Here is a 22,831-nt window from a genome sequence, read left to right as displayed (position 1 = left end):
TGTAGTTTGTCTTGGACGAGCGTCTTTATAAATGTTTTGAAGAACCACCTCCGCCCTGAAGGGGCAGCAGCCTCTGATTGGCTGCAGATGAAGACTCTGAGATAAAGACCCTCGACTTCTCCAGAAGGTTCTGGACGTTTTCAACCCTCACGTTTAATGTAGTTAATAAGTTCATTCAGATTTATACGTTTTAAATTCTGGAGAATAGAATGTTCTCGAGTCAAAGTGGAGAAAGAAAAACGTATGATGTGAAGTAAAAAAATCAACATTTGACCATGTGACAGAACAAGGACTTTAAATTACAGATAATTTCATTATTTTCCAGGAAGACTGACATCATCAAGTATTTCATCTGTATTTTGTATTTGTTTATAATATGAGGGAAAAAAATGACTTAAGATGCAGTTCTTAATTAAATGCTTTAAATCCATTTAAACACAATATTTTCAATACTTAAGTGATTTAATTTCTTTACTAATCCACTTTCATGTAAGTTGTGAGCTTTATAAAATGATAACATTTGAGCGTGTGGGTGTGTCATCAGTGAAGTTTACATCTTATCTTTAAAGCTGCAGTGGTGACATTTCACAGAACTCTGGGAATCAAAGTGTGGACATGATAACACAGCACACACACTTAAATCATCTTAAACACACTTAAAAACTCTTCAATGACACATTTTCTCATATAATTTAAACTAATAATTTGTTTGTTTTTTTCAGTTTGACTCAGTGTTTGACCTTTTTTTCCAAGGTCAGTGTTTGACCTTGGTTCCAGGGTCAAACACTGTGTGTGTTTTTGTTAAGTGTAAATGTCATTATGTTGTTTTTTGTTATAAACAATTGAATCTTGTTAACATATAAATGTATATATTTATGACTGAATTCACTCATTATTAACACATGTTAATAATACAATTAAATCAAGAAAACCACATTGTACACTTGAAATAATGCTTTTATTTTGCATTATTATTTGCATTGAGCCCTATGGTGTCCCCCAGGGTTCAATCCTCGGCCCGATTCAATTTTTTTCAATTTTTTCCCAGCAGTGTATATATTAACTTAAGTATATATAAATGTTATTATCATTTGTACACAAACTTTATTTAAGATTATTTGCATGTATAAATATAAATGTAGATTTATAGATGACATTTTTAGCTTGAGTTTCCAATTTTATTTTGTCAACTGTTTTCTATTTTTCTGTATTAACTTTATTTAAGATTATTTGCATAATCTATACAATCTATGATACATTTTTATAATCTAAATAAAAATGTAACAGCTATAAGTGACTATATAAATAATAATTGAGCACATGCATATAACTTACATATTTTAATTTAAATTAACTTTTGGGCTATGCTATAACTTGAATATATATATACTACTTATTCTCATTCATGCACATTTATTTGCTATATTTTTGCATGTATAAATATAAATGTATCATATATAAATGACCTATAAATAATAGCTGCATATTTTAATTTAAATTAACTTTTGGGTTATGCTATTAACTTGAATATATATATATATATAAAAGTTATTCTCATTGATACACATTTATTTGCATGTATAAATATAAATGCATCATATATAAATGACCTAGAAATAATAGAATGTATATTTAAATTTAAATTAACTTTTGTGTAATGCTACTTTTTGGATTTCTTTTGTATACAAAAAAATAACCTTTGGTCATTTTAAGATTATGTGCATGTATAAAAAATAATTGATCATCTATAAATAATAATAATAATAATAATAATAAATCTATAAAAAGAGGGTTTTCTGTCTTTGACACTTGACCTGAAGTGGCTCAAATTTTCCCTGAGTCACTTTTTGAATATTTTCCAGCATCAGTCGTCAGACGCTGTTTCGTTCTTGTTATCTGTGAAAACCACGCGTGTCATTTATCGTACACATGCAGCTCCACCTCCACCCAAACACACACTCACGTCTGTAATACACAGCGATAAAGAGCACGAGCATCGTCTCCTCCCTGAGATTAGACAATACATTTATACCAGTGGCCAAAAAAAAATCGGTCGTAATTAAACAAATTCAAATCACAGATTAATCTTCTTCACACAGTTCAACAGCGATAAGACTTTAGTGAGGACGAGATTAGACACATTTATTTAGAGCACAAGCGTCTTCTGCTCTAAATAAATGTTTCATTATTCATTTATTAAGAGTTGCAGATTTTTTGATTATAAAAAAAATTGTGTTTTAATTTAATTTATTTTATATGGAGGGGAAAACATGTTTTTTATTGACCTTATAATCAAATTAAAATTTTATTAAATACATTTTATTGATATGACTAAAATTTTACTTAAATTATTTTTGATGTATATCTTAATAAGATCAATAAGGTTTTATTGGATTTACTTTAAAAAAAAATATGGTTTCAAGGTGGAACTGGTAATGTCCTGTTGGTGTCACTTGTGGGCAAATTACCCATGAGCCTTTACGTCAATAAAAAACAAACTATTTATTTTAGTTTGGTAGTGGACAGTGGACAAGTGGACGCTTCCTCACCCACTGGCCCACTGTGGTGCTGTGGCGTCCCCCAGGGCTCTACCCTCGGCCCTATTCTCTTTGCACTTTACCTCCTCCTGTTTGGGATATTTTTGTAAGAATCGTGGCGTATTTTACTATTTTTAATGCGATGATGACACACAACTTTTTAACCCTCTTATGAGGATCATAACGGATTTATTTTTGATTTAACGGCCGTGGCATCGTCTTCTGCTTCCCTTTTTTCACAGGATAACTTTCACCTTCCGTATCTGGCAGATATTCGACCGTTTAGTGATCACAATAATCACAATACTGAGAAGCTAACGTCACAAACGGTTGTTTCACTGAGGTCCTGAATGACAATTTCTAACCAAATAAAACCATTAATTAAAATAAATAATAATAATAATAAAAATATTTCTATGCCTAACTCAGAAATCTAAGGCAAAGATGTTACAGATTATTTCAACTTGAAATAACTTATTGGTTTAACGGTGTAGTTTTTTTTGTTTTCTCACAATTACATTTTGCATAAAATGGTTCGATTTAATCTTAATCTGATCAAATCTGTGCAGGTTTGAGCTTTGATGTTTATTAATTTACATTTTTTTTAAATCACCTTGTTTCACTAAATGAGTGAATATAAAACACAAGACTTAACATTTGTTGTGATAAATTAAATTAAAATAAGCATTTTTTGTTTTCCTAACTCTAGATTTTTATTAATAATTTGAACTTTTTTGTTTTTACAGTGTATATTTAATGTGTATATTTTGTTTGATCTTGCAGGTGTCACACCGTCACACCGTCACACGTGCACACCTTCAGTCTCGCACGTGAATCATCGTGTTGTTGCCAACTGTGTGCGGGATGTGAACAGCTGATATCGGCCCTGTTGGCACGAGACCACGCGGCCTGGCTCTATCAGAGGTGAAGGTCCGGGCGCGACCTGCGTCAGGGAAGCGGCTTGGCACGCGCTCGCGTGGGTGTGACCAATTCTGTTCGTGTGGGCAAAGAGAATTTAAGAAGACGATCAGAGTCCGAGATTTTCAGGCATCAACTGAGAACTGAAGCAAACAAACATGAGTCTGAGCAACAACGACAAAGCCAACATTAAGGCCGTTTGGCCCAGAGTCGCCAAGGCGACGCAAGAAATTGGTCCAGAGAGTCTGGCCAGGTACGTGACTTTATTTACTCTACTGTCATTTACTTTCATTTAATTTAATTTAATTTAATTTAATTTAATTTCATTTCATTTCATTTCATTTCATTTCATTTAGATTTAATATCACTTTGATTTTATTTAATTATTTATTAAGGTCTGCGGGTTATTATTAATAATAATTTAATTTATTTTAATTTAATGAATTTGTTCATTTAATTTAAATTACTTTTAATTTAAGTCAATTTGATTTTAATTTAAGTTAATTTGGATTTAATATCACTTTGATTTTATTTAATTATTTATTGAGGTCTGAGTGGGAATTACCTTATTGTAACTGGGGTTATTATTAATAATACTTTAATTAATTAAAGTTAATTTAATTTAATTTAATTTAATTTAATTTAATTTAATTTAATTTAAATGAAATTAATTTTTAATTGATTATTTATTAAGGTCCGAGCGGGAATTACCTTATTGTAACTGGGCTAATTAATTTAATTTAATTTAATTTAATTTAATTTAATTTAATTTAATTTAATTTGAATTGAATTGTTTATTTATTAAGGTCCGAGCACCAATGACCCTATTGTAACTTTGGTAGTTATTATTTATTTATTATTTATTATACTATTTAATTTAATGTAATGTATTAGCGTCTGAGGGCGAATTATTTTATTATAATTGAAGTGGAGTTATGATTATTATCATATTTAAATTCCTGAGCTTTTCTGATGGAAATCTGCACCAATTGTTATTTTCAGCTTTAATTTTGTGTGAAAAGTTAATTATAATTTGTTATTATTACCATTACTACTATTAGTGTTACCCTCTTGACAGTTGTGTGAAGAAAATATTGTGCATGAAAATAGTGCATGAATTTGTCATTTTAAAAACAATTTGAAACTTGTGTTATTTTCTTTATTATTTTATTATTATTCGAATTTGAAATTTGATTTATTTATCGATACAAAAAAAAGAAGATAAAAAATTATCTATGGTAATAACATTATTAATATTATTATTATTATTATTACCATTATTATTAACAATAAAACAGAATCAAAAAGCAAGTTAATCAAACAAAACAATGATTCCATTATTATTAATCAATTACTAAATCAACTAATTGATTTAAGAGGTTTCTTTTTAATAGGAATAATGATCTCGATCAAAGACACAGTTGTGACATCATTTTAAATCTTTTCCTCCACAGGTTGCTGATCATTTACCCTCAGACCAAGACCTACTTCTCTCACTGGTCAGATCTGAGCATCAACTCTCCTAAGGTCAAGCAGCACGGTGTGACCATCATGAACGGCCTGAGCATGGCTGTGGAGAAGATGGACAACATGGTCGCTGGCATGATTGAGCTCAGCGAGAAACACGCCTACCAGCTCAGAGTTGACCCGGCAAACTTCAGGGTGAGTCACACGCCTCATTATTAGATCAGAATAATATGCAAACTTTGCATTTAAATCTTCATTTTCCTTCCGTCCACAGTTGCTGAGCCAGTGCATTCACGTGGTTCTCGCCAAGAGGTTCAAGGACGACTACACTCCTGAGGTTCATCTCTCCATGGACAAGTTCCTGAGCAACGTTGCTCTGGCCATCGCTGAGAAATACAGATAAACTCTCAGAGCTCGGACTGATGAGAAAAACCAGCTCCAATAAAAATGTGGAGAATGAAATAAAATAAATTAATAAAATGATTTCAGATTTTTTTTGTCCTTCAATTAACAACAACATCAATTCTTCAGGTGTTTGTGTCTCTTTGTTTGCAGAGAAACAAATAACATAATTAACAATGGGAATAAAGTGACAAACAACATTTTTTTTTACGATTTCATGACGACTCTCATCTTTTTATCACCGAGAAAGACTCTGAGAAAAAAAGAAGAGAGAAAGAACACAGTTAGCGGGTTAATTTAATTCATTTAATATTAATTTAATTATTAATGGCACATTTCATTTATTTAATTCAACATGTATTGTGTAGAACAAACCCAGTGTTGCAATTAAAATAACATGAAATATTTCAAGACACAAAAGAGCAACAAAAAACAATGATTTACAATAAAAAATAAATAGACCTATAGTATATGAATTATTAAATTAAATTAAATTAAGTTAAATTAAATGTCTTAATTAAATTTCAATTTTAATGTAATTTCATTTGGTTTAATTAAAGATTCAAGTTCTTTATTTTACTCTGCTGTAAAACAAAATTATATGGGGGACAAAATAATTAAATAAATAAATTAAAGATTTTAAGATATAAAAGAGCAACAAAACACAACGATTTAAAAGTAAAATAAAAAATAAGTACATGAATTATTATTATATTAAATGACAATTCAATTTCAAATTGAATGTAATTTAATTAATAAAATTAAAGATCAAGTTCTTTATTAGATAAAGTTACCCATATAATTTTGTTTTAGAAAACAAAATTATATGGGTGACAAAATAATCTTAAAGATTTAAAGGTAGAGAAGAATATTTTAATTTCTATTATTCTTCTAATAACTAGAGCTAAATACAATAACAGATTTTGCCAAAATATTGGGAAGTTGAGTGAAGTCAGGAAAGATTGAATTTATTTCAACTTAATTTAACTAAATTTATTTTAACTCAATTCAACTACATTTGTTTTAAATGAATTCACCATCATTTAATGCAACTTAATTTAACACATTTATTTTAATTTAATCAAACGTAATTTAATGGAATGTAAGTGAATATAACCTGTTACCTGACGAGTGCCGTGGCCACCAGTGCTCCTCCTAATGGTCCAGCCCAGTAAACCCAGTGATACGTCCAGTAGTTGGTCATCACAGCTGGACCAAACGCTCTGGCCGGGTTCATACAAGCTCCAGAAACATCAGCCCTGCAGCAACATCATGTATTCATGTTCATTATTAGTATTAATGTGATCATTTCATTGAATTTTTTTCATTAATAAATGAAAACAGAGATCGTTTCAATACATTATCTTGTTTTTTATAAACTGAAAATAATTTAACATTAATAATAATTAAAAAAATATCACAATAATGGAAAAAAAAACCTCAAATAAACATTTTTTTCTCACCCTGCGAGGATGCTAATGATGACACTACAGGCCACGAGAAAAGGCCCTTGTGAGGTTTTGGTTTTTCCGTTCACGGCCACCAGGAGGAGCACCATGGTGACCAGGCAGGTCAGGGCCACTTCCCCAAAGATGGCTTTGTACAGCTGCTTCTCTGACGTGATGATGTGAAACGCTGCTCCTGTAGCATTGTTGTAGCGCTCTGCAGGCGTCATCAACTGTCACATAATGACACACACACACACACACACACACAAACATATATATATATATATATACACACACACACACATTATTTAAAAGAAAACCTGGTGTTTCATAGCAGTTTTATGGAGGGTACATTTTTGTCCTTAAGGTGAAGAATGTTACTTTTAAAAAAAAAAAAGGTGCATTTAATGTTTTTTTATAGGTGAGTATATATATATATTATATTATATATATATATTAAATAAAGAGCCCAAATCCTTTCAGAATATTATGCATTTTCACATAATGACCTTGGCCATTCCAGCTCCTAGAACTCCTCCGATGAGCTGACACACGATATACGGTACGACCATCATCAGCTCTATACCTCCACACAGGTAGATGGCGATAGTGAAGGGAGGATTGAAGTGGGAGCCACTGGAGGGAGAGGGAGGAGAGACAAAGAAGAGCTGAGGTTAGAGAGCAAAATAAAAGTAGAGATTATTATTGTAATAGGGGGCGGAGCTTCTGTTCTTTGATTGCCGTTGTGTACTTCCTCTTCAAAATGAGAAATTCACACTCTGGAGTTCGGAGACTCTTAGGTGTGTCGTAAAGTAGAATTAAGTATTCTGTGACAGTAGAACTACGCATGCCATAGCGTAGAATTTAGTATACCGTGAAGTAGAACTTCATATGCCGTGAATTTGAATTTCACATACTGTGAAGTAGAATTTTTAGTATTACATGAAATTAGAATTTCGTATCCAAGAAGTAGAATTTCATACACTGTGAAGCAGAATTTCATATACCAGAACGTAGGATTTCATACACCGTAAAGTCGAATTTTGTACAACGTAAAGTACAATTTCGTATAACGTAAAGTACAAGTTTGTACACCGTAAAGTAGAATTATGTACACCGTGAAGTAGAATTTCATACACTGTATGTACAGTTTTACATACCATAAAGTAGAATTTTGTACACCCTGAAGTAGAATTTCGTATACTAGAACTTCATGCACTGTAAAGTCAATTTCATACATTGTAGGTATAAAGTAGAATTTTGTGCGTCGTAAAGTAGAATTTTGTACACCATGAAATAGAATTTCGTATACCAGTACATGGAATTTCATGTACCATAAAGTAGAATTTCATACGCCGTTACGTATAATTTAGTACACCGTAAAGTAGAATAATGTACACCGTAAAGTAGAATAATGTACACCGTGAAGTAGAATTTCATACACTGTATGTACAATTTTACATACCATAAAGTAGAATTTTGGATACCGTAACATCGAATTTCAAACGCCGCAAAGTAGAATTTCATACACCGTAAAGTAGAATTTCGTACAACGTAAAGTAGAATTTCGTATACTAGAACGTAGAACTTCATACACTGTAAAGTCAAATTCTGAATGCCACAAAGTAGAATTTCGTACGCTGTAAAGTAGAAATTCATACATTGTAGGTATAAAGTAGAATTGTGTGCGCCGTAAAGTAGAATTTCGTACACCATGAAATAGAATTTCGTATACCAGTACATGGAATGTCATGTACCATAAAGTAGAATTTCATACACCGTTACGTGTAATTTCGTACACCGTAAAGTAGAATTACGTATATACAGTAAAGTAGAATTACGTATATACAGTAAAGTAGAATTACGTATATACAGTAAAGTAGAATTACGTATATACAGTAAAGTAGAATTACGTACATACAGTAAAGTAGAATTACGTATATACAGTAAAGTAGAATTACGTATATACAGTAAAGTAGAATTACGTATATACAGTAAAGTAGAATTACGTATATACAGTAAAGTAGAATTACGTACATACAGTAAAGTAGAATTACGTATATACAGTAAAGTAGAATTACGTATATACAGTAAAGTAGAATTACGTATATACAGTAAAGTAGAATTACGTATATACAGTAAAGTAGAATTATGTACATACAGTAAAGTAGAATTACGTATATACAGTAAAGTAGAATTACGTATATACAGTAAAGTAGAATTACGTATATACAGTAAAGTAGAATTACGTATATACAGTAAAGTAGAATTATGTACATACAGTAAAGTAGAATTACGTATATACCGTGAAGTAGAATTTGGTGTTTTTGTTTGTGAACAAAGAGAAGTCCCCCTAGTGGTCAAACATGTTTACCTGATCTTCTCCATAGACGCCACCATCACAGCCACAGCCAGACCGTGAACCAGCGCTGACTGTAATCGTCCGACTGCAGGAACGTTCTCGATGACGGACAAACAGCCGATAAACACAAACAACATTGTTCCAATAACTTCAGTCACACACGGTTGATACAGACGCTCATATTTACTGAGAGAACGATGATGATGTTCACTCATGTTCTTCTTCATCAGAGAGTTTTCTGTCTCGTCCAGTTCCAGTTTCTCGACTCCCATCTCTGATCTGAGCTGATCGTCTGCTTCTGTCTGTGTGTGTGTCTGTGTGTGTGTGTGTGTGTGTGTGTGTGTGTGTGTGTGTGTGGTTATATATTGACCTGTAAATGCTCATAAAAATGTCTAAAGTTCCATGAAATGGTGTCAAAGAACTTCAGTTCAGAGCTGTTACTGGGATGATTATTACTACTACTACTACTACTACTGTATGACTACACATTACTTCAACTACTGCCATTGCTACTAATACTACATCTATATAACTATTAGTACTACTAATAACTACAACAAGTGCTACTTACTCCTGTACGGCTACAAAGGATTGCGACCACTACTTTTACTACTATATGAATATTATGAATATTATATCTACCACTGTAAGAACTACTGCTATATGACTACTATTTACCCTTCTAGTACTATATGACTACTACTACTACTATATGACTACAAATGACTACTACTACTTAAACTACTAGTTCTACATGAAGACTACTGCTACAACTACTACTACTTACCCTTTTAGTACTATATGACTACTACTACTTACCCTTCTACTACTACTACTATTACCACTGTGCAATAATTACTACCACTATATGACTACAAATGACTACTACTACTTACATTACTTGTTCTACTTGACTACTGCTACTATTACTACTGCTGTGCAAGAACTACCATTACTGCTGCTGCTAATACTACTATATGAATACAAATTACTACTACTACTTATACTACTAATACCATATGAAAACTACTTCTGCTACTTCTGTGCAAGAACTACTATTACTGCTGCTGCTGCGGCTGCTGCTACTACTACTATATGACAAAAAATTACTACTATTACTTATACTACTAGTACTATATGAAGACTACTACTACTTCTGTGCAAGAACTACTATTACTGCTGCTGCTGCTGTTGCTACTACTACTATATGACAAAAAAATACTACTATTACTTATGCTACTAGTACTATATGAAGACTACTACTACTTCTGTGCAAGAACTACTATTACTGCTGCTGCTACTACTACTACTAGTATATGACTACTACTACTACTTATACTACTAGTACTATATGAAGACTACTACTACTGTGCAAGAAGTACTGCTACTACTACTATTTCTGTGCAAAAACTACTATTACTGCTGCTGCTACTACTACTATACGACTACAAATTACTACTACTACTTATACCAAGAATACTATATGAAGACTACTACTACTATATGACTACAAATGACTAGGACATTTACTAGCACTATATGACTACTTCTACTATTGTGCAAGAACTACTTCTACTCCTACAATGACTACAAATTACTACTACTTATACTACAAGTACTAGAAGACGACTACTACTGCTACTACTACTGTGCAAGAACTAATTCTACTACTACTATATGACTACAAATTACTACTTGTACTACTAGTACTATATGAATACTCCTACTCCTACTGTGCAAGTACTACTACTTATACTACTACTTCTATTTACTAATTTAATTTCAAAATAAGGGACCATGGTGTTATTAAATTAATTTAAAGTATTAAAAACTTGATTTGCTTGTTTTTAAAAGTTGATAATGATATAATTCTATATCTGAAACAGTGTAAACTGTACTTTCTACATGTTAGTGTAGATTTATCTTCATCATGTTTACAATCCACCTCATCATCATCATCATCATATGTATAGTTCTAGTATTGTTGTCTGAAGGACAACAGTTTATGACAGTAATCCAGATTTACAGTGCAGTGAACTGCCTTTTTACCACGTTTTTAAGTAGTAAAGTTATCACCGTGAAGTTCTCTATTCAGGACTTTGGCCACAAAAAACCGAGCACAAAACAAAACTGTGATTGTTTGCGTACGAAATTAAAAGTATGGAATGTCTCTGAAGTTTGTCCAGAAGCCGTAACAAAACACGTAAAAACCCAGATGGAGGCGTAACACTCCAACTCTTAACGCTCCGACTCTTAACGCTCCGACTCGTATGCTTCCATTTAGACGTTTTATTGACTCTTCAGATACTGAACAAAAGGCACCACTTAGAAAATCGCCAACATTAAATTAAAAACATACTTTTTGTCCATGAGTTCAAACCATTACGTTACAATGTTGGAGAAAAGTGTTGGACGTTCACTTCAGGAGAACTCGAGTTTTCTGGTCACCAAACAAGAACCTGCAAAAAGAAACATGAACTTCAGTTATTAGTCATCGAGAAACTGTGCATAGAAGATAACACATGACCAAACAGACCAAGTCAATATTTGACTATTTTGTATACAGTGAAGTACAATTTCATATTCTGTGAAGTAACATTTCATACACTGTAAAGTACAATTTCATAGAATTTCTTATGCTTAAAGTACAATTTCGTATACCGTAAAGAAGAATTTCATAGAATTCCATATATGGTGAAGTATAATTTTGTATTCATCACATTACCTGATGAAGCAGACTGTGATCAGGGCTCCACATGTGGGTCCGACCCAGTAAATCCAGTGATGGTTCCAGTGACCGGCAGCGACTGCGGGTCCAAAGGCTCGAGCAGGATTCATACAAGCTCCGGAGAGAACTCCTCTGGAACAGGAGTCAGGAAGTAACATTATGTTACAATTGATGAAATCTAAAGAAATATTTCACTATCCAAACTTTACCAAATTACCAAGTTATATGAAGACGGCTTGCTAACTTTAGCTAAGTTTAGGGGGAAAAAAAGAAAATGGTTGACAAACTCACAAAAAAAGACAAAAATTCCAAGAAATCAAGATATTTTATGTGCGTCATTTAAAACAGTAAAACATCAATCTGAACCCAAATGTTGGTAAAATTCCCTCCCGTGGCCCATCTGTGGGTCCAGACCCAGTGTTTGGGAAACACTGAAACTAAATTCTAACTAAATTTCCCAAGTTATACAAAGATAACTTGGTAACTTTAGTATTAATTACATTGTTTTATTTAGACGTTTCTATTCAAAGTATATTTTTTTACATTTGTCGGCCATTTTGTGAGGCTGGTTCTCACCCTGCCAGGATGTTAGCCGTGACCGTGAGGCCGATGCAGAAAGGAGCCCACGATGTTTTGGTTTGATGGTTGACGGCCGTCATACACACGACTGTGGTCAGGAACAAGCTCATCATCACCTCTGCTAACGTGGCTTTACCAACATCACCGACGCTAGGCTCAAAGGCCGCTCCGTGGACCGCGGCGTACGTGACGGCGGGGAACACGACCTGAGCAGATACAAGACCAGGATGTGGATTTAATCCAGGAAAGCAGTTTTTTTTGGTGCATCTTGGATTATGATCTTCTGAAGTTTTCCGTACCTTCACTAAAGCAGCTCCGATCATTGCTCCAAACATCTGAGCGCTAACGTAAGGAAGCAGCAGCATTAGCTTCATTCCTCCACACAGATAAACACTGAGCGACACCACAGGGTTCAAATGTCCACCACTGACAAAACACAACAGACACAACTTTAATCTGTGATTCTGATTAAAAACATCTTTTTATGGCTTTTAATTCAACTTAAACTTGTTCTTTTACGACGTTTATTTCCATACATTTGCTTTTTTCTCTTTGAATTATGTGTTATTGCAGCAATTTGAGATTTGTTTGATAATTAATAAATACATTTATATATATATATGTAAAATATTCTGTATATATAGTTATATATAAAAAGCTTATAGATTATAATTTTTTTAAACATATAAAGATATGCTAGTTAAAACGTATATATAAAAATATGCTCGATAAAAAATGATTTATACACATAATATGCTCGATACATTTTTATACACAAAAATATGCTAGATAAATATTTTACATTTAAAAAATATGCTTGTATATATAAAAATATGCTCGATAAAAATGTTTTTATAAATGCACACGTATATAAATGTAAAATATTCTAGTTAAAAAATCTTATATATAAGAATCTTCTAGATTATAATTTTTTAATATATATATAAACATATGCGAGATAAAAAAAATGTAAATATAAAATATGCTTGATAAAAAAAATATAAAATATGCTAGATAAAAAATAATTTATATATAAAAATATGCTTGATAGTTTATTGTTTATATATAAAAATGTTTTTAGATATAAAAATATGCTAGATTAAAAAAAAAATTTTTATTGTTATTTTTTTTTCCTAAATTAACATAAAACAAGTTTGGGCATATTTGTAAAAAAAAAAAAAAAAAATCTCTCTCTATATATAATTAAATATATTTAATGAGAAGAACTAAAATAAATGTACTGCACCATATTTTTTTAATGAAAATATGATCGATCTAATGTTAGGAAAACAGAGCAGAAACATGTTCTTAATTTAAAAAAACTGCGTCTTTACCTGATTTGTCCAAACACAGTGATGAGCGTCCCCAGAGTGAGTCCATGAGCCACAGCCGGCTGCAGGACGCCCACTGTCCCGGCGTCAGCGACGACTGAAGCACAACCCACGAACACAAACAGACAAGTGCCGAGCAGCTCAGCCACACACGGCTGAACGTAACGCTGGAAAAGCAGAGGTTTGCTCTGCGTCACCTGATGCTCCTCAGCCTCAGTCACGCTCACGACCTCCAGCGTCTTGTGATTCTCTGCTCCTGACATGACTTTCTCTGGACTGAACCCTGGACTGATGAGGTTCACGTATATGAGCCATCACTGTCCTCACAGGACGCACATGCACGTCCAAACCCGACCCGACCTGACCTGACCTGACAATTCCTGCGATTGTCGACGCTCCCACGACTGTTGGACCTCCGTCAACATCAGCTCATAAAATCACCAGCGCAGTTATTAAGCGTCAGAGGAGATGATGAACCGCCGTTTATCGCTCAACGGCGCCACAAAAACACCCGTTTTCTTTGGCTCAGAGCTCACGGACGTGTTCTCCGAGTACCTAAGGAGGATCGTTTCAGAGTAAAAGCACAAGGACGTTACCAGAACATGACTTTGGTAGAAGATGAAGTCACTTTGTTAGTAAAAAAGTCTTAAAGTATATGACATTTACTGGATTTTCCTCCGAGGACCACCAGAGGAAGCTCACGTACCACCACTTGAGAACCATGAGGGTCCAACAACTGAGGCAATAAATGAACCTATTAAAGTCTAAGACATCTCAAGAACATGTTTAGCTGCTTTATCTCAGAGTTAAACTAGCTTTTCTGACTGTAATCTGAAGTTGGTGTTGCTTTGTAAATCAGTCAAGTCTCTCACACCAAACCACATTGAGAAAATCAGCCATTTTTACAACACAGCAAACAAGAGGTTTTGAGCCACTGCTGCCTCCTTCAGTCACTTCAAACATGTTATTTTGGTCATTCAGCTTTTGAAAAACTTTATTCAGATTCACCTCAGTGACAATAATTAACCAAATAAGTCTGTAGTTGAGCAGCAGCTCCTGTGTCCCTGTGAGCTAAAAACACTGATTTTCTCAATGGGGTTTGTTGCCAGAGAGACAAACTCAAGTAACAAGCAGGAAAAGGGGAAAAACAGTCACCATGGCAACCCAGAGGTACACAAAAGGACATTTTATTGATCTGCACTTGAAGAGCATCCATCAAACATAATCTATAATCTATAATCTGTCAGGATTTTCCTTCCAAAAATAGAAAAGATTGAACTGTGAGTTACAGACGTGATGACTTCAGTGTTTCTTAAGCTCAGTGCATGCATTTATCTTTGACTCTGAAGGTGGAATTAACCCATAATAATAATAAATACAACTAAAATGGCACATTCTTTCATTTCCAGCAGATTATTAAGTGAAGTTTTTCAACATTAATCAATGACGTAAAACATGCTCGTCTTTCAGTGTCGGTTTAGACGAGCACTTTCTTCACAGTTCTGTACCGACCGTCACATTCTGCTGACGTCAGCGGGGGGAGGGAGGGGGGGGGGAACCCACTTCCACTTCCCACTGGAGTAAGGATACGTGGTGGTTTCCTCTCGTACGCGTCGTGGTCTTCTCCTCTTGTTGCCTTTGGCAAACGAACGCGTGAAACAAACGTTTCCAGACAATGGAGCGTTTTCACACTCAGAAGGTCAAACGTGACAAACCTGAGGAAACAGAACACGACCCGCGTTCTGGTAAATGACACAGTCCACGAGGAACCACGGGTGGAACCAGGACATCATCTCAACACGTATGACAGCGAGAGAAGAATGTGATGGACAACCTGGCGCCGTAGTTACGGCCGACGGTGATGATGATGATGATGATGATGCTGGTGTTTAGTGCTCCCAGATCAGTCTTTTTTAACGACACAATACAAACTTTCGCAACCCAAGTCGAGCAAAGAATGGAATTTCTATATTCGCTGCCATTTTCAAACTTGGCAGGTTGCTTACTCAGGGCACCGGTGTGTGCACCGCCAACTTTGATGGTGTTTGGATGAGAAATACAAGAGATATCGGTAGAAATGTGACACATATATTGATAGAATAGCCAATTTTGCCTCCTTTCGCACACTACCCCCCCTATATCTGTAGAACGATTTGTCTGACAGGCTTCAAACTTGGCAGGTTGTTTACCAACGGCACCAGTGTGTGTATCGCCAACTTTGACAGTGTTTGACAGTGTGTGTGTGTGTGTGTGCATTACCCAGGTTGAGCTTGTCCTTGGTGGCCCAGCAGATGCTGTAGTGTTGAAGAAGTTGTTGCAGCAGCTCCCTCTCGTCCAGGAACTCCAGCCGTTCGATTCTACAACATATTTAAATACATTTAAATAATTTACCCTGAAACTTTTTAGTGAATCGCAGCCGAGTTAGTGAGCGATTACCTCGTCACGTCCTCTTGAGGCAGCATACTGTAGACGGTCATCATGTCCAGAGCGTCGGCGTGTTCCCAGCCCGTCTTCAGAAACCTCTCCTTCTGCAAACATCCACACATTAACCGTACATCGTCTGGATTTATTCTGAATTATTCTAAAAACTAAACACAGATTCAGTTTGAATGGAAGTGAATGAGAAAATGAGCTTCTAATCATCACTTGATGGAGTTAACGTTGATTTCAGCTCTTTTTCAACAGAACACAATATCGTTTTTGTCAATTATGTTCACATTTAGAGGAAAATAGACGGTCAATACGACACATATGAGTGGACACAGTGTGATTGACAGCTGCAATCGTCCAATAGGAGCAGGTGACACCTTCCAGGAGCTTCCAGGTGTATTACTCTTACTTTTTAAAGATGACAAACTGTCTTGAACAGATTAAAAATTTGCAACAAGATCAATTCAATTCAATTCAATTTACGAGGTTTCTTGAATGCATCTTGAAACTGCTCCTTTAAGCTCAACATAAGGTGAACCCTTCACATATAAATCAGGCTTTGTGACTTGGAATAAAGACTTTAAATGTGTATTAAATCAGTACCTGAGAGTCCAGGGACTGACAGACTTCTACTCCGGACAGTGTGCACTGGCGTCGCTGCAGGTTCTCGATCATCACCTGACCGAACCGATCGCTCATGTTCACCTGGAAATTACAATGAGAAAGTATCGTTAAGTCTTCTGAAGCCTCTAAGATGTTGAATACTCAAACTCTACGGTTGTGTCGTATATGCGAGTTTTCCGTTTGTTTACCTGTTCGTAGTTGATGAACATGGCCGTGTGGAACGTCTCCGCCGCCCAGCGAACCAGGTTAGACGACTGCGACGGCGTAATGTAGACGAGCACACACTCTGACAGGAGCAACGTCGGTAATCTGGAGGCAAAGTGTTCAAAAAAAAAAACTATGTTAAAACCTGCCACTAGATGGCAGCCACAGAGCGTAGAACACACACTTGACCAGGAACAGAGGATCAGTCTTTCTCTTTCCAAAGTGTCAGTCAATGACACATAAATCTTCTAAAAAAGTATTTTCAGTATAGATGTAATCAAGAACAATGTGTTTGAACACGTCTCATACATTGAATAATTATTCTAAATGTTTTAACTCATTTTTTAACAGTATTTTTAACTAAAACTAAAAAATGTCAGGCGGCACAACCAACTTTTTATAAAAATATATATGCATTCTTAATATTTATTTTAAAATGAATTATTTGTCAACTATCCCTTAAGGTGTCTACATTAGATAAACATTATTATTTTTATCATTGTGTACCAACCTACATATAATTGTTATTTAAGTTATTAAGCTACTTTGACATGGATTAATCGCTGATTCTGGTTTTCCTGCTTCTTGAACGTGTTTAGCGCAGCAGCTAGCAATTATTTTTCATCATCGAGTCATCGTTGGGTCTGATGAAATGTCCGTAGAAAACGTAGAAAAATATTGATCAGTGTTTGTCAAACCTCTTGTTTTTGTCCACAAATGAAAACGACTCAGTTTTAATGATTTCTTTCTTATACGGAGCAAAGAAACCAGGAAAATATTCACATTTAAGAAGCTAAAATGACCAGAAATCTTGTTTTAACCAGTGGAAAAAACCCTCAAAACTGTTAAATCGACAGATTTACTTTCCGATATTTTAAAGCTACACACACACACACAAAAAACATAAAATTGTTCATGATTAAAAGAAAGATTTTGACATTTTCATTTGCATAAAGACAGATTATTTGTTATTATTCTGTTTTGGGCGGGGTAACCTCGTCTACGTCAGACGTTATACAGCTGAGTGTTATCTGCTCTTACACACAGTGAAAACACAGATAAGAGAACAATTCTTGGATTTCTAAACACACATCGAGGAAAAAGAAAAGAAAGATAAAAATGAGCGAGTAGGTTTTTTTTAGTCAGCAAAAATGAGCCTCAGCTTCAGTTTGTTGAAGTGAAGCTGAGGCTCATTAATAACATCGTATAATATCTGACGTTAATCACGTACTCTGTGTCGAGCTGGAACTTCTTCAGTCGCTCCTCCATGTTGGCGATGTTTCTGAGGTCTGCGCCGATGATGCAGTAACGGTCTGAGTCCAGACTGTGAGAGTCTACACACACACACACACACACACATGTTCAGGTGACTACACAGATATGTGTGTGTGTGTGTGTGTGTGTGTGTTTGTGTGTGTTTGTGTGTGTGTGTGTGTGAGTGTGTGTGTGTGTCAGTACCGAGCAGTAAAGAGTCAGTGGAGTGGGTTTCGATGATGGGTTTGGACAGCGGAGGCTTCGTCCTAGACAAAGACAAATAAATATCATTATAATTTAAGCTTTAAAATCATGAATGAATTAATCTATATTACTATTAAACTATTAAAGTCTCACTCTCATGCAGTCGATTGCTCACATTCTAGTCATAGGCTATGATGTAATAATAGAATTATTCTGTGTAATATTTAACAGACTTTATGTTAAATATATTAAAATGTGGTTTTCTTAAATATTGGTCTGTTAAATTATATTCTTTACTGTATTTTATGCTTTTATAGTTTTATTTTGGTTTTACTGTCTTTTTAATGCCCAGAGTCTGACATTAAGGTTTTGATATTGTGAAATAAAACCGCTGTACCTAATAAACTGGCTAATAAAATGCTGAGCTTAAAGAAAGTTTTTTTTTTTTTTTTACACTTTATTGCATCTCTTTGCTTCTGTTTAGTCACAGTTTTAGTACTAAATGTCAAATTTTCTGCATTTCTTTGTGAAATATGCATCTTATATAAAGTTTTTTTTAATCTATAATTGTAATTTATATAAAATAAACTTGAAATTAGATGTTATATAGACTGTGAGAGAGTTAAAATAATCTTGTGTACGGCACATTTTAAAATACTGAGATCTTTGTCTCCACCTACAGTTCGTTTCATTTCATTACAACAACAAAGCTATAAAGAGAAGACGGCATGATGATACAACTTCTTAACTAGCTCTAAAAAATAATAATAATAATAAAAAGAAGAAGTTTGTTTTTTAGACCCTTTTTCATGTATGTCATGTACTTTTATTATTTTTTTTTATTGGAAATACTGTGTATAAGTGGAGAGACAGACCATAGGTGATGTTCAATAACTGTTTTTTTGTATTATTTGTTATAATTAAAGTGTTATATGTCATCAGACGGAGGAAAAACATTGCTAAATATATAAATATGGCCTTAGTTCTAAAAATCAGCTGTAGAAAAACACTTTTCTATACTTTCTTTGGCCTAGGAGTTAAGCATAAGTCAATAAATGTAAGATATTTTGATTACATGATCTTGGGATACTGGTTATTGCAGGAAAAATGTTACTTTATATTGTGTATTTTCCTGGCCACGATCGTGGGGAAATCCACCTCAAAGAACTTCCGCGGCAGCAGGTTTTCATCCTGCAGAACACAAACAAACAGACAGATACTGCATGTCTCATTTTGAACGACGCAGTCTAATCCCATCAGAAACGCGTCAGAGTGACAGAGCTGCAGCTCAGCAAACCTTTAGCCTCCAGAACGTGGTGTCCAGTCCAGCTCCCAGGTTGATGACTTGACAGTCGCGCTCTGTTTTCCTTATAAACGCGTCGAGTAGCTGGTTCACCCCTTGAACGCGGGCGTAGTAACCTGTCAAACGTCACACAATTGCAGGGCGAGATAAGACAATAAAGCACAATCGTTAACCACACCATTTTCAACAGTGTGGCTTTTAAAAAAAAAAACCTGAATACTCGCGCAGCTAACGAGATGCATTCAAGAAACCTGGTAAATTCCATCACTTGTGCAAACACACATATATATATATATATACACGACTGACCTCTGTTGATTTCTGGAGCCTTCCTCTCTCCGACAGATCTCACAAAGTATTGGATATACGGGTCCTTCCAGTAACCTTTACTGGTCGCAAACCTACGGCACAGATTATAAACTGGATTAGGTGGTGTCACATCATTTATAGGCCACTGTAAACAAAATATTTGATGGAGCAAACACAATGTTCTTTACTTTTTAAGCTATATTTTTCAATATATCACAACATAAATCAAATCAATATTTCTGTAAGGCTGTGCGATATGGATAATAAATAATAATATCGTCTGTGCCCTGATATAGGAGATATAACAACAAACTGTAAATATGATCTAAAATGAAATAGCTACCGTTTATGATCTGTATTTAATTTATTTAAAATGCACCAATTTATTACGGTTTCATTTCAGATAATACCTGCTTTGTTTCTTTATCCTTTAATGTTAAATTAAGACACATTAGGACATTCACGTGCGTGACAATGACATCGCCTATAAATTGGGTTGTGGTGGGGGATCAAAATATCAAATATAACAATTTTTTTGTGTGGCGATATTATATTGCTTCTGTACGGAAGCGTATTGCATTCACTTGAAAAAAAAAAAAAACTCCTTTTTTTTCTCAGTAATTCATTTACGGTTTGATTTTTTGAATAATTTTGTTTCTGTTTTTCTGACTAATATTTTTTCCCTGTTTTTCTGTCTAATTTATATAAAAAACATTACTCCGAAAAACGGAAAAAAAATTACTCCGAAAAACGGGGAAAAAATTAGCACGAAAAACAGAAAAAAAATTACTCCGAAAAACGGGAAAAAATTTGCACGAAAAAAAACAGAAAGAAAATGACTCCGAAAAACAGGAAAAAAAATTTGCACGAAAAACAGAAAAAAAATTGTCACAAAAACAGAAAAAAAATGACTCCGAAAAACAGGACCAAAAAATTGCACGAAAAACAGAAAAAAAATTATCACAAAAACAGAAAAAAAATGACTCCGAAAAACAGGACCAAAAAATTGCACGAAAAACAGAAAAAAAATTATCACAAAAACAGAAAAAAAATGACTCCGAAAAACAGGACCAAAAAATTGCACGAAAAACAGAAAAAAAATTATCACAAAAACAGAAAAAAAATGACTCCGAAAAACAGGGAAAATTTTTTTTTTTCCCTGTTAAAATAAATAAAAATAATTACTCTGAAAAACAGAAAAAAAACTGACAGAAAAAAAAGGGAAAAAATATTAGTCAGTAAAACAGAAAATAAATTATTCAAAAAATCAAACCGAAAATAAATTACTGAGAAAAACACGTTTTTTTTTTTTCAAGTGAATGCAATACGCTTCCGTACTTCTGAGACACCAAATATATTTTTTAACTGATGTTACAAACTTTTTGTGGATTCGAATTTAATTATTATCATTATTTTAATCAGTTGACGTTTCAGTCCACTAGATGGTGCCAAGTGCTCACTCTCACTAGAGCTGTCGAGAGACAATATCCACCATCTGATTTTGCAAATATCGCAATATCGTGATAATAATATCGTGTCATATCGTGTTCCCAACACCACAATAAATATAGTAAAATTGTGCTATAACACAAATAATTGTCAATATTTTTTTTATCAACACATATATAACATTTAGTGTCTTTCAAAAATGTATTCAATATTCACAATTATCAGTGCAACAGCCTTTAAAACCAGGACAAGTCATCACAGATACATTCGCACGATATGACGATATCCATAATATCGTATAATATATATTATATCAACAGGTTTAGCCTACCTTTTACATATAGTTGCATCGTCACACGTCGCCCTCACTGCTTCATCCGCAGTGTCCGAGTCTGTGAAAGGTTTCTGCGCTGCCATAAATAATCCCAATCCTTCTAATCCCGACAAGAGTTTAACATCCAAACTGCGGGATGATGAAGCAGAACAGCTCTACAGTCTCACACACCTGTTTCACTCTCGGCTCTAAGCTAACAGGCTAGCTCAGTTTAGCAGTTTGCGTTATAATTTAAAACAACGGGGAGGAAAAAAACAATAAAACTGAGCGCATACTACGATAAACTCACGTTCGCGTGTGTGGAAAAATAAAGTAGAAAGCGGCTGGTGATACGTATTTTTAAAAAGATTAACAGATAATAACTACATTGCTGGCTAAAAACAAGCAGTGCGGAGCTAAAATTACATTGACATCGCTGCTCCGGAAGCGATATAGCGATATTTCCGGTTGCTTTGCTCTTTTCAAAATAAAAGTATCCCTGGAAAAATTAATTAATTAATTATTTTTTATCGTCCAAATGTATTAATCCTAAATAAATTAAAACAACTCTACACTGAAATGCAAAGTTGAGTGTAGTAAATGTATCAATTGTTACTAATTGAAGCAATTTTAGTTAAATTTAACAGGTGGTATGAACACAGTGTTAAATAATTACACAAGAATTCCATCAGCCTATTATAATTTAATTAATTAAGATGAAAATTATTACTTTTACACATTAAAAAAATAAAAAACACAAAAAAACTTTAATCTACACGTACATTTACACTACAACAATAGTCTAACTGTCAATCTGAATAAGATTATTCACACATACAAGACTTGCTAATAGAATATTCCATTCATAGTCTCGTTTGCATGTTACATAGTTGGATTATGACTCTCACTGGTGTCATAATCTGACTGAGATTCTACATAATGAGATTAAGAGTAGAGTCAGTTCCATTT

General features: G+C 34.0%; 4 protein-coding genes across 4 annotated transcripts; 1 reads left to right on the top strand and 3 right to left on the bottom strand.

Moving 5' to 3' along the window:
- Nucleotides 1-3,613: 3,613 nt before the first annotated feature.
- hbae5 (hemoglobin, alpha embryonic 5) lies at nucleotides 3,614-5,383 on the top strand (the record flags this gene model as incomplete). The annotated part of the gene is made up of 3 exons (XM_083903788.1): nucleotides 3,614-3,708; nucleotides 4,910-5,117; nucleotides 5,197-5,383. The coding sequence occupies 3 exons, from the start codon at nucleotides 3,614-3,616 to the stop codon at nucleotides 5,323-5,325; spliced, it is 432 nt and encodes a 143-aa protein (XP_083759914.1). The 3' UTR covers nucleotides 5,326-5,383.
- Nucleotides 5,384-5,481: 98 nt separating this feature from the next.
- On the bottom strand, nucleotides 5,482-9,431 carry LOC310939165 (aquaporin-8-like). The gene is made up of 5 exons (XM_083903837.1): nucleotides 9,147-9,431; nucleotides 7,282-7,408; nucleotides 6,788-7,002; nucleotides 6,449-6,583; nucleotides 5,482-5,577 (listed from the first exon to the last, which is right to left on the bottom strand). Exons 1-5 carry the CDS (start codon nucleotides 9,404-9,406, stop codon nucleotides 5,532-5,534), a joined length of 783 nt encoding a protein of 260 aa, XP_083759963.1. The 5' UTR covers nucleotides 9,407-9,431; the 3' UTR covers nucleotides 5,482-5,531.
- Nucleotides 9,432-11,498: 2,067 nt separating this feature from the next.
- LOC310939120 (aquaporin-8-like) lies at nucleotides 11,499-14,035 on the bottom strand (the record flags this gene model as incomplete). The annotated part of the gene is made up of 5 exons (XM_083903787.1): nucleotides 11,499-11,593; nucleotides 11,860-11,994; nucleotides 12,439-12,647; nucleotides 12,741-12,867; nucleotides 13,776-14,035. The coding sequence occupies 5 exons, from the start codon at nucleotides 14,033-14,035 to the stop codon at nucleotides 11,551-11,553; spliced, it is 774 nt and encodes a 257-aa protein (XP_083759913.1). The 3' UTR covers nucleotides 11,499-11,550.
- A 952-nt stretch (nucleotides 14,036-14,987) lies between these two features.
- On the bottom strand, nucleotides 14,988-22,293 carry lcmt1 (leucine carboxyl methyltransferase 1). Its single transcript, XM_083904196.1, has 11 exons — nucleotides 21,881-22,293; nucleotides 20,101-20,192; nucleotides 19,786-19,907; nucleotides 19,603-19,679; nucleotides 18,489-18,550; nucleotides 18,262-18,364; nucleotides 17,015-17,135; nucleotides 16,806-16,907; nucleotides 16,209-16,300; nucleotides 16,032-16,129; nucleotides 14,988-15,487 (listed from the first exon to the last, which is right to left on the bottom strand). Exons 1-11 carry the CDS (start codon nucleotides 21,964-21,966, stop codon nucleotides 15,465-15,467), a joined length of 978 nt encoding a protein of 325 aa, XP_083760322.1. The 5' UTR covers nucleotides 21,967-22,293; the 3' UTR covers nucleotides 14,988-15,464.
- Nucleotides 22,294-22,831: the final 538 nt, after the last annotated feature.

This window comes from Microchirus variegatus (assembly GCF_963457635.1).
Source record: "Microchirus variegatus genome assembly, chromosome: 17".
Taxonomy (NCBI): Eukaryota; Metazoa; Chordata; class Actinopteri; order Pleuronectiformes; family Soleidae; genus Microchirus; species Microchirus variegatus.
The sequence above is the reverse complement of the archived record's forward strand: the minus strand, read 5'-3'. Positions and strand labels throughout refer to the sequence as shown.